General features: G+C 41.5%; 1 protein-coding gene across 1 annotated transcript in view; it reads left to right on the forward strand.

Moving 5' to 3' along the window:
* kcnn3 (potassium intermediate/small conductance calcium-activated channel, subfamily N, member 3) overlaps nucleotides 1-13,833 on the forward strand; it is a 90,531-nt gene that overhangs the window by 71,884 nt on the left and 4,814 nt on the right. Inside the window, exon 8 of the mRNA XM_008280710.1 lies at nucleotides 13,148-13,275. Within this exon, the coding sequence (XP_008278932.1) occupies nucleotides 13,148-13,275 (128 nt within the window). The remainder of the gene's footprint in view (nucleotides 1-13,147; nucleotides 13,276-13,833) is intronic.

Below are 13,833 nucleotides of genomic sequence, written 5' to 3' on the forward strand. Positions count from 1 at the left end.
ATGAGCAGAGCAGTGCTGCAAAAATGCCAACATTTATGTCCAAAGTGACTTAAATTTAACCTAAAAATTGGCACAAACTGATTGGTGTCCAGAATGACTCAACTTGCCAAAATTGAGAAAAATGTGCACAAAATATATGAAAAATACATCAAATGATCAAATACAAATCGTGTAATTATTATTATTATTTTTTAGATTTTTGATGTGGACATTATGTACAGTTTTGGACAAGATTTTGCAAAGTCAGTGTTTAAGCTTTTCTCTGCAATTTTACTAGATAGTACCTGTAATGTAACATATCAAATTTAAAAAAATATCTATTTAAAAAAGTAATAATAATAATATTTTTTTATTTAAAAGCACCTTTCTGGACACCCAAGGACACTGTACAGAAAAACAGAAAAATAAAATACAGGCATGATAAAGGATAAAAAAAACAACATACAATAGTAAAGGCAGAGGGACGATGTGGAGCGCTTAAGTCTGAACAGATGGGTTATCAGGGAGATATGTGAAAGAAAAAAAGAGTTTAAAAAAAAAAAAGGTATTATTTCTCAACAGTTAATATAATTTTTTTCATCTTTCTCTTCTTTCAAATACGTTTAGTTTGTACTGATTATAAAACAGTAAATAGAAAATAACAAGCTATTTTATAGTTATATTGGAGAAGTTGGAAAACCTGTAAAATAAGAAAATAAAACAGTATATTATTTAAAATATTTGTCAAAAATTGTAAAAACAAAACTACATTTCTGCAAAGTCTCTCACTCAGACATTTCTCCCTCCTTCTTCATGCTTGTTCTGTTTCCATCGAGCTGCAGGACTTTATGTTGTAGTAAAAAATGAGCCACAGTAAATAGAAATGTGACACCAAGAAACTGTTTGGGGATCAGAGGGCTGAAGTGAATCCGGTTCAGATCCAGCCACAGCCTCACCGAGCCGCTAACTCGCCTGAAGACGCTTGTTTTTATTCGTACCACTCGTTCAAACACAAACTCTCTGAGTGTCCGTCGCTGTACGTCTCAATTATTCATCCGTTAGTTTGAGCTTCTTTAGGCTCAGACTGCTGCAGGCTTTTCTCATGGCAGCCGCTTATTGTGGCTGGAAATATAATAAATACCAGCACATTTGTAATCATACGTTCATCGAGCCGCCCTGCACTCTTCCCCTGAAGCTGCAGAAACACCTGCTGCAGACACCTCATTAGGACCCAAAAGTTGAGGAAATTCACACCAAGTCCTTTAATTACTGACTAGAAAATAAAATTTTTATGAGTCAGTCATTGCAAAAAAATGTAGATAATGAACATGTTTAGGGCTGCACATGTTGAGAAAACTAATATTCCAATATTTAGTTTAACTGCACTCACAATAAAACTTTTTAGCAGATGACTTTAATAACTCTTGTTTTGAAAGATTTAATCATCCTGGAATGATTGGGATTTTGTAGGAGAGTAAATCTACATTGAAATTTTATCAAAAATACATTTTAAAAAATGCAAAAAAAAGTTTCCAAATACAAGCAAATGCATCCAGAATTTGTGTAAAATTTCCATACAACCAATTTGTTTTTGCAACCACATCTGTTTTTCAGTGTTTCCCGCTCATGTTGCTGTGCACATGTGGAGCCTGCAGGTCAACAAACTCTGTGTATTTAAAATAAAGTTACTAAAACCTTCAAATCAGAGGGAATCCAACACACTTTTCTTGCAGTTTAATCATGAAAAAATGTGCAAGTTTTCGTTTTGCATCAAAAACAAAGTCGTGTTTGTGTGTCGATGCTGAAGCGATGTCTTCTGCAGCCCCTCCGATGCATTTCACACAAAGAGAAAAGATCATATCCTAATATTTTAAATCAAATGTCACCCTCAAGCCAGTAAATCAGAATCTTAACAAAGCAGCTCATCAAGTCGGGGGGAGTGCGATTCATTTAGCACAATGCGACGTGCTGCTCGCTGACATTTCCTTCAAAGGGTCCGCGCTTTATGCATCTGTAGGCTAATTGTCTCTTGGCCTCTATCGCTGGGAGACCAATGATTGAAGCTGCTGTATGCACATTGATTTACATGGTCGGGGCCATTATCTGCCATATCGCCCAAACAAGAGAATACAATCAGCCGGAGCTCCGTCATGAATAATGCAACCATCGACTCTACATCCTGCCATCGTACGCGCAAACAGACAGAAACGGACGCACGCTGGCTCTCGACGTCGGTGAAGCGCCGCCTCGTCCCCTTTGAAGGATTAACAAGAATGTCAATTAAATGCCAAAGAGGGAAGCTCTGAGCTGATCCCAACAAGGGCTGTTGCGTAACGTCGGGTGTGGTCGTCCACCGGCGGCGAGCGAGGAGCGAACTTTCTCCTTCAGACGTCTCTGCACCGTCTTGTTTCTTCAAAATACTTCCACTTTGCATCATTTGAGCGTCTCATCCTCACATCTCAGGTTGAAATCTCATGAGATCGGGGGTGCAGAGGACGATTTAAGAGCATCAGTCAAAGTTCAGCGGTTAATTTTCATGCAGCGTTCAGCGAAGTTAAAAAAAAAAGTCTCTCCCTTTGATAGGATTAAATGTTAATTAAATAACAGCCGATGCAGTCCGGCGTGCGCGAGGTGTGAAGAGGAGCTCGCGTTTGATGTCAGGGCTTGTTTTCTTGATGCTGAAGGCGCATCTTTAAAGGAAGGAAGTGTCGGTTAACGCAGAGCTCTGCTGGAGATCCATCGGGTCAGAACATCGCCTCAGAGTGCCGCTCGAGTCGGAGTCGACGTGGTGGCGTCTCCTTCATATTCACCATGTTGTCAGTTACAGTACACCAGAGGAGCGAGTAGCGTAAATGTCAGATGATTCAGCGTCGTGTCACCGTACAGTTATTGCATTTCTCTGGAGTTGAACAGATATTTTCTTGTGTAAAATTGAAAAAAAAAGAAGAAGACTGTAGAAAACACCCCTGTACGTTTACGCTATACGAGAGAAACTAAATGTCAGATGATTCAACGCTGTGTCGCCCTTCAGTCGTCAGATAAGCTGAACAGTGTTTGCTCTGATGCAAAACAAACAGTTTAGAGGGACTATATGAAAAATAAAAGCCCCCAAAGGAGCAACTTACTGCACAAAACAGTCATTATGCTATCATTGTTTCACTAACTTCGTGTGTCTGTTTTTAGTTTTGATGACAGACTCGATCTTTGTCAGCACTGAGGAGACCAGATTTAATTTCTCAGCTGCTTTTTGCCTCTTTAAAATACCCCAAAGGTGTTCTGTTGCTTTCCAGTCAGGCCGCCTACTTGCCCAGGACGTAGATTTAACTTGTGGGATGTTGTTCTCTGGATGGTTCTCCTGCTGGAGTATTCCTCTTCTTCATCTCATCAGCCAGTATTCTGGTTCATCCTCAGACATTCATCTATCACCAACACGGGGCTGCAAGGTGGCGCAGTTGGGTAGCACTGTTGCCTCACAGCAAGAAGGTCGCCGGTTCGCGTCCCGGTGAGGACACTGGGATCTTTCTGCGTGGAGTCTCCATGTTCTCCCCGTGCAGCGTGGGTTCTCTCCGGGTTCTCCGGCTTCCTCCCACAGTCCAAAAACATGTTGAGGTTAATTGGTGATTCTAAATTGTCTGTAGGTGTGAATGTGAGTGTGCTTGGTTGTCTGTCTCTAAGTGTGGCCCTGTGATAGACTGGTGACCTGTCCAGGGTGTCCCCTGCCTTCACCTTGAGTCAGCTGGGATAGACTCCAGCCCCCCACGACCCTAGTGAGGATTAAGCGGTGTAGCGGATGGATGGATGTCATCAACACCTTTTGCCCTCATGCAGCCCCATATCATGATGCTGCCACCTCCGTGCTTCACTGTCAGGACGATGCATCCACTGTGGTGGTCCTGGTCAGGTTCACACCAAGCATCTGGACTCCATCTGAGCCCAACACATTTAACTACATCTGACCAAAGAATGTTCTCCAGCATCCATCAGGCTTCTTTCTATGATTCTTTAGCAAAGTTTTATCTGGAAGTTTTGTGGCAAAGACCAACCAAGAAAGTTGGACAACCCTGTGCCAAGTCTGAAGCAGCAAACTCTCGGGTCCAACATTCCTGAAACAAAACCTCTTCCGTCACGGTCCATAAGGTGACCAAGGAACCTCTTTGAAACTGAAGCTTCATACCTAAGAAGCCTTGAAATCTCTATTTTTACATTTCGAGCTGTAGCGGACTCACGTCACCATAGCGCCTGTTCTGGAAAACCCGTCAGCGTTTATTCTGTTTCTCAAAAAAGAAACGTTCATGTAAGAAATCGATCGCTAGTAGATGATTAACATATAAATAAATGATACCTAAAGAGCTTACCATTGATTTTACTATCGCAGTCTTCCTGTATGCTTTATTCCATCTGGACATACAGACATGAGTCTGGTATTCAGAGCTTGTTTTATAACCAGGTTCATGCTGTTGGGCTCGTTAGAAATCACCGTTTATACTTTAGCGCTATTTGTTTTTGATTGGTTTTAAGAGAAAATACACGGAAATACAGCTTAAAAATAATGCAGTTACTCTCAGGTGATGCATTTTTGAATTATTTGCGATATTTAAGTGATATTGCACAGGACTGTATTCGCTTCTTTTGCAGTCGAGCCTCAGTACTTCAATTTCAGCGTCCAGTTACAGTCGTCCTCAAATAAAAAGAAATTATTAAAGAAAGAAAAGGCAAAATTCACAATAGTCGCTCAAATAACTAGAAACTGAAAAAAGTAATAATAAATAAAAATTTGCTAAATTCTAATTTAGTAAACTAAGACATTGCTTTTGAATTTTGATTGAAAAGATTAATTTAAAAAACTAAAACAAAAACAGTCCCAGGCAAATTACAGCACTTTGCTGATGAGCAGTGCAGTGATTTCCTTTATTTTTATTTTTTAATTTAAATTTTAAATATTTCTGTTGAACTGCAATTCAAAAGCAATGTTAGGAGTTTCACTAAATTTTTATTTCTTATTACTTTTGTCAACTTATTTCAGTGACAGCCATTTTTTTTCCATCTTTATTGGGAGGGTATGAATAAATCTGAGATGTTTCTGTAAGCTTGCACCGTGTGTGTTCTGCTTCCACGCCGGTTAATTCGGAGCACTTTCAGAAGTCCCTGTGGCATATTCAGAGCTTCGCCCTCTCTGAATATGCAGAATGCGCTCTGGGCCTCGTCCAAGGAAGGCGGTGCCGCGGTGCCTTCCAATGTTTACACCACTGGCCAAATGGGAGCAATCGAACCCCCAGAAGACTTCTAGTAAAGCTAGCTTCCACTCCACGCTGCAAAAATAAGTCTCCTTCCTGCAGCCTCTTCAGTTCGAGCCAGATGGATCGTCATTAGCGTGTTGTGTCAGTGACAAAAAAAAAATGGATTCGACACGCCGTGAATGTCTCAATATACATTTTTTTTTTCCCACCGACTCTTGCTTTTCTGTGTGCGTTCAGGAGACGAAGATGTCGTAAAACGCAGTAGTGGCTCTCTGATTTGGGCGAATGTCCCTCTGCTTTGTGTGTTTTGTGTGTCTTGTCTCTTCTCTTTGTCATCAACGGGGAGGGGGGAGGTCGGCGCAGGTGAGGCCACGTGTCACGGCGGCACATGGATGGGGGTTGTTGCCACGGTAATTGGCCTGTTTGTTTACGTTTTTCAGATCTCCTAGAAAACGGCGTCGCGGCTCCGCAGCTCCTATTTGCTAATTGCATGCACAGGTCATTAACCCCTTGAGTTGGAGGCTTTTCAAACATCCCCGTGTTCAGCCGCTGCTCAGCTGTGCGGACAGAATGAACAACCTTCGGCTCTGGAGGCTTTTGAAGCATATTAAGTCTGCTTGTCCTTGTCACCGGGCCACAGAGAGGTTTGAAGAACTCTAACAGAAAGCACAGAATAGAGTCTTTTAGTTCCAAACTGTAAATTTTAAAGAGTCATCTTCACCAGGTCAACTTTGGAACGACCTGCCTGAAGAGATCCAGCTGCACATTTAGTCTTGTAAAAAAAAAAAAAAAAAAGCCATTTTTATGTCATATTGTCTGTTTTATTCTCTTTTATCAGTTCTTATTTTTACTTTTATTGTTATCGTCATTGTTTTTATGGCTTCTCCATCCCTTTTTTTTTTTTTTTTTTTAATTCTTCTTTGTGAATTTCAGTTCTGCTTTCTTTAATTCTTCAAATTCATAGTGCCTTTACTGGTAGCATCCACTGGTGGTTGTCATTTTGATTTATTTTGCAAATCTTTTGACACATTTAAATCCATTTTCTCACTTTTGCATCCGGTCTTTCAAAGGTCTCCTGGGGTATCCTACATTTTTTTGTCTGCAAAGCACTTTGTAAGCTCGTTTTTTTTATAAATAAGGTTGTTATTAACATTATCATTAAATAACAGTGCTGCAGTGAAGACCGTCGTTGTCTCGCGTAGTCATTCTACACAGTGGTCTGCTGCACCTAAATGTTATTATTCTGCTGCAAGGAGGAAGAAAGCTCTGGTGTGTTTGTAGTTTTTCTTAAACCAATCATCTAAGCTAAGAGCTGCATTAAGCGACAGTGTTTCCTCAAAATAAAACAGCAACAGGTTGGAATTGTTTTGATGGGGTCGCCTGACTGTGTGATCCAAACCTTCGACAAAATCTTAAATTTCCCTTGGGGAGGTAGCTGCTTGGAGTTTGTTGTTGTTGGTTCTGGTCATGAAGTGGATTTTGAAAATGGATGACCAATAGCAGTCTTCTACCCACAATCTACATCTGGCAAGTTGGACTAAAAACCACTAAATCGAGTCCAAATCATGACCAAGACATTGAGGTGTTACGACCAGAACCAGACTAGTCCCACACTGCAATATACACTGGCTTATACGAGCAATCTACAGCTAGCTAGTTGGACTGAAAACCCCTAAAACGAGTTGAAGTCATGACTAAGACATTGAGGTGTTAAGACCAGATCCAGACAAGTATACGTCCCACACTACATGTAGAACCTGCAAAGCTAGCGCCCCGAAACGTACAATATACACATTTCCCTAGTGTAGGTAGATGCTTGGAGTTTGTTGTTGTTGTGAAGTGGATTTTGAAAATGGACGACCAATAACAGGCTTACACGAGCAATCTGCATCTAGCAAGTTGGACTAAAAACCCCTAGATCGAGTCCAAGTCATGACCAAGACGTTGAGATGTTACAACCAGAACCAGACCAGTCCAACACTGCATGTAGAACCTGCAAAGCTAGCACCCCAAAACGTACAATATACACATATGTAGCAAATACCTATACGTGAAACCAATCTACATCTGTTTGGTTGAAGAATTTTGCTTTTGAGGTCGATTGCTGCTCAGATTTCGGAGAACTTCGATTGTTGGAAGCTTGTGGGGTGGAGGTTGTGGAGGTAAAATAGCCGCCTTATTCTATTTCGTTTAATTACCTTGAAACTCTAAATTATTCCATTTTCGCTGCTCGTATCTCCAGTTTGAGAAAGAAAATGTAGATGTCCTGGACTGGAACTAGAAATTGTAGAAATGACAAAGGTAAACGGTGGAAGTGTTTGTCCTTTGAAGAAGTGGGATGTGGTTCTTTTTAAACGGAAAGAACTGAATTAGAGATACCTGCAGTACCAATCCGGTCTGGGTAATGAACGGTCAAACATCGTCTTGAAATACAACCCTGAGACGAGATCGAGTGAGAGTGATTTCGAGATCGGGATCGAACTGATGTAAATAAGTCGGTGACACTGGACCTCCGCCGGAGCCAACGCAACGTGCTACGTCTATTTTAGTCATCGTGGCAGCAGACGGTGAGCAGTTGGCAACCTTTAAAGGAAAAAAAAGCTTCTGGTTGGGTTTTTATAGAGATGCGGGCCGGTACTGAGTGTACTGAGTGTACCGAGCTCTGGGGTGGAACAGGTTAAAGTTTTCTGGGGCGAGAAGGTCAAAACTTTCCTCCTGACGTCTCCAACTGAAGGAAAACAACCTTTTTTTTCCTCTTCCATATAAACCTCAGTTCTTTATTCAGTTAATGCGACTTTAAATATTCATCTTGTGCTTATTTAAAAAATGCAATTAACCGGGTGTTGTTTTCGTCGGAAGCCTGTGATGACGTCTTTCTTTGCGCTGATTGATTTATTCTCCACAATATGTCACGGACCGCTGAGGTGTGGGAACTCCTTCCTTAACAGATTTCTCATGTACCTGCCATAAGGTGAGCCGTGCAGGGGAGCAGCCAGAGCAGCTCTTTGACCCGAACCGGCCAGATGGTCTCGACGTGGAGGCCCGAGTGCAGGCCATATGTCGCTGCCGCTGCTGCCGTTTGGTTTCTCGCGGAGCGTTCACGTCGAGTCCTTCGCTTTCTGTTAATGGAGTCGCCGTCTTTGCCGCAGTTTGGACGTTTATTCCCGGAGGGGGAGAGAAAATAAAATGAAGGGGGATCATTTATCATCTTTCACTCAACCTGCAGTGATTAATCAGCTGATAAACAGGCTCTGACAGATCAGTTTACCAGCGGCGCTGCAGATATGGACAGTATTGAATGTGCTGTTAGGAACCTGGACGGTGATTAAAAGTGGGCGAACCGACTTTTATCCAAACAAGAGAATTAACTCGTTACTGACGACGAAACGGTAGAAGAATGAGAATAAACTTTATTCATGGAGCACTGAGTGCAAGCTAGAGAATCAGTGACAAAACTCACAAGATGTAAAAAAACAGAGGCTGAAACATACTGGGAACTAGTTTAATGAGGTTAAAACACACTGGGAACCAGTTTTAAAAGGCTGAAACATACTGGGAACCAGTTTAAAAAGACAGAAACATACTGGGAACCAGTTTAAAGAGGTTAAAACATACTGGAAGCCATTATAAAGAGGCTGAAACATGCTGGGAACCAGTTTAAAGGGGTTAAAGCATACTGGGAACCAGTTTTAAAAGGCTGAAACATACTGGGAACCAGTTTAAAGAGGTTAAAACACACTGGGAGCCATTATAAAGAGGCTGAAACATATTGGAAACCAGTTTAAAGACTCAAACATACTGGGAGCCAGTTTAAAGAGGCTGAAACATACTGGGAACTAGTTTAATGAAGTTAAAACACACTGGGAACCAGTTTTGAAAAGCTGAAATATACTGGGAACCACTTTAAAAAGGTTAAAACAAACTGGAAACTGCTTTACAAAGGCTGGAACATACAAGAAACCAGTGTAAAGAGGTTAAAACACACTAGAAACCAATTTAAAGAGTGACATGATTGTCAATCACTAGATTTTTTGTTCTGGCAGGTTGAAGGCTGCTGCAGTGATGCGGCATGATGACATAAAAACCTGTAAAATGGTTTCTGTGTCTTTGAAGGTCAAGGTGGACAATATTTTAAAAATATTTTAAAATGATGAAAACATGAAACGTGCTGCTCAAAACTCAGCATTCTTCGTTGTAATTCAAAATGAAACCACTGATGTCAGAATCACCTGCTGAAAACCAGCAACAACCGTCACTGATGTTCAGCTGCAGATCTCGTTTTCAGCCTTTTCTGTTAAAGTACGATCTGAAAATAGACGAGGCCTCCGTAAAGACGACATCGTGACAGCGTGTCGTAGTTGTGACGACTCTTTGGGATCTTGGCGGCTCTGTCGGCGCCTGTCTTCGCTGCCTGGACAGGAGTTCTGTAATCCTACCGGAGCACACTGGAGGATTCTTACAAGGAAACATGGGATGGTGGGTTTTACTACAAACCCCGCTGCTACGTTTAAATCCAAATCATGTCGAGGCAGATTTACCAGAAACGTGTATGTTTGGTGTCATGTTCCAGCCCACAATGTGCCGCGTATTTATACCAAAGTAATGGTGAGATATGTGGTGTGTTAGTGCGGTAATAGCAGAGAGAAATACACACATATGGGGGTGAATAATGTTTGACATTTCCGTACGGACACCTTAATGACACTTAAAACTCTGATAGAGTTTATGATGTTGTCCAGAAAGTGTCTTTGACAACATGAGAACATCTTTTTTGCTGCAGAGTTAAAAGAGACATTTGTTTGCATTGATCCAAATATCTCGCAACGGTGCTGTTGAGCGGAGACGTTGAAGTGACGCGTCTGTATCGAGTTTGTCGAGCATAACCGTCTCATTCATCTGTAAGATCTTGAACTGTTGGCCTCCTATTCCATAGCTCCATGTCTTGTTCCACAGTGTTATCGGTGCTCAAGATCACACAATAACTGAAGCACTTTACATTCTGTGTTTTAATATTTTAACAGCAAACCTGCTGCATGACTGTTCGTGTTAATACATCTGTAGCGCTGTCATCAATGCAGACTGCTAACAAGCCTTAGTTTCTGATTTTCAACATGACCTCGATGCCCTAAAACAAAAAGAGACATTGAACAGACGGCCCTGAACACTTCATCAGAAAACTACAGCATCGTTCATCTGTAGGCTCTTGAACTCTTGGCTTCTTCTTCTATAACTCCTGGAACACTATCGGCGCTGCAGATCACACAGTAATGCTGCTGTGTGTTTACAGGCTGCGATCTGAAGCATTCATGAGATTTACATTCAGCATTTGAATATTTTAACAGCAAACACACTGCATGAATGTGCGCGTGAACACGTCTGTCACAAACTGCTAACGCGAGGAATTAGCCGCGCGACAGCAGCCATCTATAGATTAGCTCTTTTTGGTTTGACTTCCTCCATGTCATTGAAAACACATCTGCAGGCCCACGGCCTCCTACTCTCTTCATCTGCAGCCAGCAGCGTGTGCACGTGTGTGCGCGTGTGTGCACGTGTGTGCACGTGTAGGCGTGTATGCGAGCGAACAGTCCTTGACTGCGGTGGATGGGTGCTGATTAGCCGAGCTGCCGGGATCTTTTGTGCTCCTCAGACGGGGGTATAATTGTTCTTTGTTCAGTGCTCAGCGTCTCTTTGAAGTCTCTCATTCAATTTATGTCCTCACAGATTCCCTCTCCTTCTCCGCGGCATCCACCCTCGCTCCTCTTCGCTGGGCGTCAGACCCCTGCGTCGTAATTGCGTGGCAACATATAGAGATGTACGATATATACATGAGACGCGCAGCAGCTGATGAGTGGATGCAAAAGGCCGATCTGAGTCTGACCCGAAGCAGCGCTGGCGTTTGGTTCTGCATGTTTTTTCGATCCCAGCAGGACGGCTCGACATATCGCCTCAGCACCGACATCACAATGTGAAATAAACGCCACTTTTTACGCTGCTTGATACAGAAAGAAAACTCAGATTTTCCATCAGCCATCTACAGGAGCAGCCCGTCGAGTAGAACATCATTTACGGAGTTATTAAACTGGTTTTATTAACTACTTCATTAACTCGTGAGACGCTGACGACACGCAGCTCCACATGTGCTGCAAAATGGGCGAAGAAGCACCGAAAAGGGAAGATGTGGTTGCATGAGAGAAACACAGCGTCTTTGTGTTCGCACAGTTAAACCGTCGGGTGTTATATCAACGTTTAAAAACAGAACATTTAAATAAAATCACTTGCGCAAATGAAGAAAATCTGACATCAGGTCAGGACTTTCTGGTCTCAGCTGTCTGAGCTGCTGTGACTGATGGAGACTAGAAGCTTCTCCATGCATCAGGGAGCTTTTTGCGGTAAAATCTTTACATATGAAGATTGTTTTAAGTCTTATTTTGATGCATATGTGTACATTAGCAGGACAGGAAGTGAATCCAGCGTTCCGTTTATTGAAACGTGAAGTGCAACGACTATATTTTGTCCAAAATCACAGAATATTTTTACCCGTATTATGAATAAATTGTGACCAATAGGCTTGTGTAATGCCAGTATTGGTCAAACTAATCGTGTTGTACGGAAATATTTCATTTATGAAGGATGATGTCGACTGAAAAGCATCTTGTAGTTGTTTGTTTTCACCACACGAGGCAACGGTTAGTTTGATCATTTAAAATGATGTTAAAAACAAATAAATTCTTATTTTCCGAGCGGATTCACTCCCCTATAAAATCTCTCCAGTCATTCTTGAATAGATCTTTATTTCCAGATAGAGTTATTTACGTCATCTGGTGAAAATTTTCAATTTTTAGAAAAATATATTTTGCAGGAAAAAATAAATCTGGCAATGTCAGTTTTCTCCAGCATCTCAAATGTAATGTTTATTTGTTTTTTTAAATTTATGATGACTTTGATTCTTGAAATTGATATTTATTTGCTTTTTTTTGTTTGTTTGTTTGTTTTAAATTTGAAACAGTGTGTGAAATAGACAACGTGTGTATGGTGAAAATGTTTTTTTTAAATTTTGTTTTTTTTTGAAGAAAAAATAAATATCGTAATGTCAGTTTTCTCCAACATTTCTAACATAATATTTTTTTATTATTATTTATGATTAATGTCATTTTACTGATGACTTAGATTCTTAAAAATGTATATTTATTTGGATTTTTTTCTTATTTAAAGCAGTGTGTGAAATAGACAATGTGTATGGTGACAATTTCTTTTTTTTTTTCAATATTTTTGGCAGAGAAACAAAAATATCGCAATGTCATGTTTCTCCAGCATCTCTCACATAATATTTTTCTAAAATTTATGATTAATGTAATTTTTACTGATGACTTTGATTCTTGAAATTTATATTTATTTGTTTGTTTTTTTTTTAATTTTATTTTTCTTTGAAGCAGTGTGTGAAATAGGCAGCGTGTTTGATGAAAATGTCTTGATTTTTTCAATACAAGCTCCTGTCTGATGAAAACAACAACAACAATAACAATAATAATAATAATAATAATAATAGTAATAATAAAACTCCCGTGCAGCATCATGGACTGTTTCTCAGCCGCTTTAGGAGCAGCGACGACTCTTTTCTTTCAGCTAAATGGAAGCTGGCTGGTTTTCATCGAAGCCACTCGCTCCGTCCGGTCCGTCAGCGACTCGTAGACGAACCGAGAGCGGAGGGAAGCATGACGGGAGACGCTCCTGTCGGCTTCTCGCTGCCAGCCTCCCCGAGGACGGAGCTGTTTGTGCGCACATGAAAGGCGCTGGCGAGGCGACGAGAGCGACGCTGTTTTATTCTCTTAGCGGGGAGACAATGGAGGGGGAGGCCCGACCTGCTGCCGGCCGCGGTCGCCAACCTGCTGCTGACAATAACGCCTGTTTGTCTTGTCGTTGTCTGGCTGCAGATAAAGAACGCGGCGGCCAACGTGCTGAGGGAGACTTGGCTCATCTACAAACACACCAAGCTGATGAAGAAGATCGACCACTCCAGAGTCCGCAAACACCAGCGGAAGTTCCTGCAGGCCATCCACCAGTGAGAGAGCACACCTACACACACACACACACTAACACACACACACACACTAACACACACACACTGAGCGAGCTGATGAATCCTTTGAAATCAGCTGTACTTTCAATCCACCCACAGTTTGAATCAACGCCGATCATCAGATAACATGCATAAATCCCTGCTCGCTGATTCATCCTCCACTGAAGGGCAGGTTCACGTACAGCTGTGGGTCTGAACAATCACTACGCTGTGCGCTACTACAGAGAAATAACTTCTAATTCATGCTGTCCAAGTGTGTTCATCTAAATTAGGAGCCTCGAGGAGCCACAGGAACGTAGAAACTCGTGGATGTTCTGGTCCAAACTATCAGGGTTTGTTTTATAAACCACAGACGAGACCTTTAGTCCGGTAATAATCACCGTTTTGTGTTTGAGAGGCGGACGGGTTCTGTTTTTTTTTTTTTAATTGGACTTGAAGGAAGATGATTTATTTAGTTTTATCTAATTGTGTTTCCTCCTTCGTTTATTTCCCTGCAGGCCTTAATTCCCCTGAAGTTGTCTTAGTATTAACCGCACTGCT

This window comes from Stegastes partitus, unplaced genomic scaffold (genome assembly GCF_000690725.1).
Source record: "Stegastes partitus isolate 25-593 unplaced genomic scaffold, Stegastes_partitus-1.0.2 Scaffold207, whole genome shotgun sequence".
Lineage (NCBI taxonomy): Eukaryota > Metazoa > Chordata > Actinopteri > Pomacentridae > Stegastes > Stegastes partitus.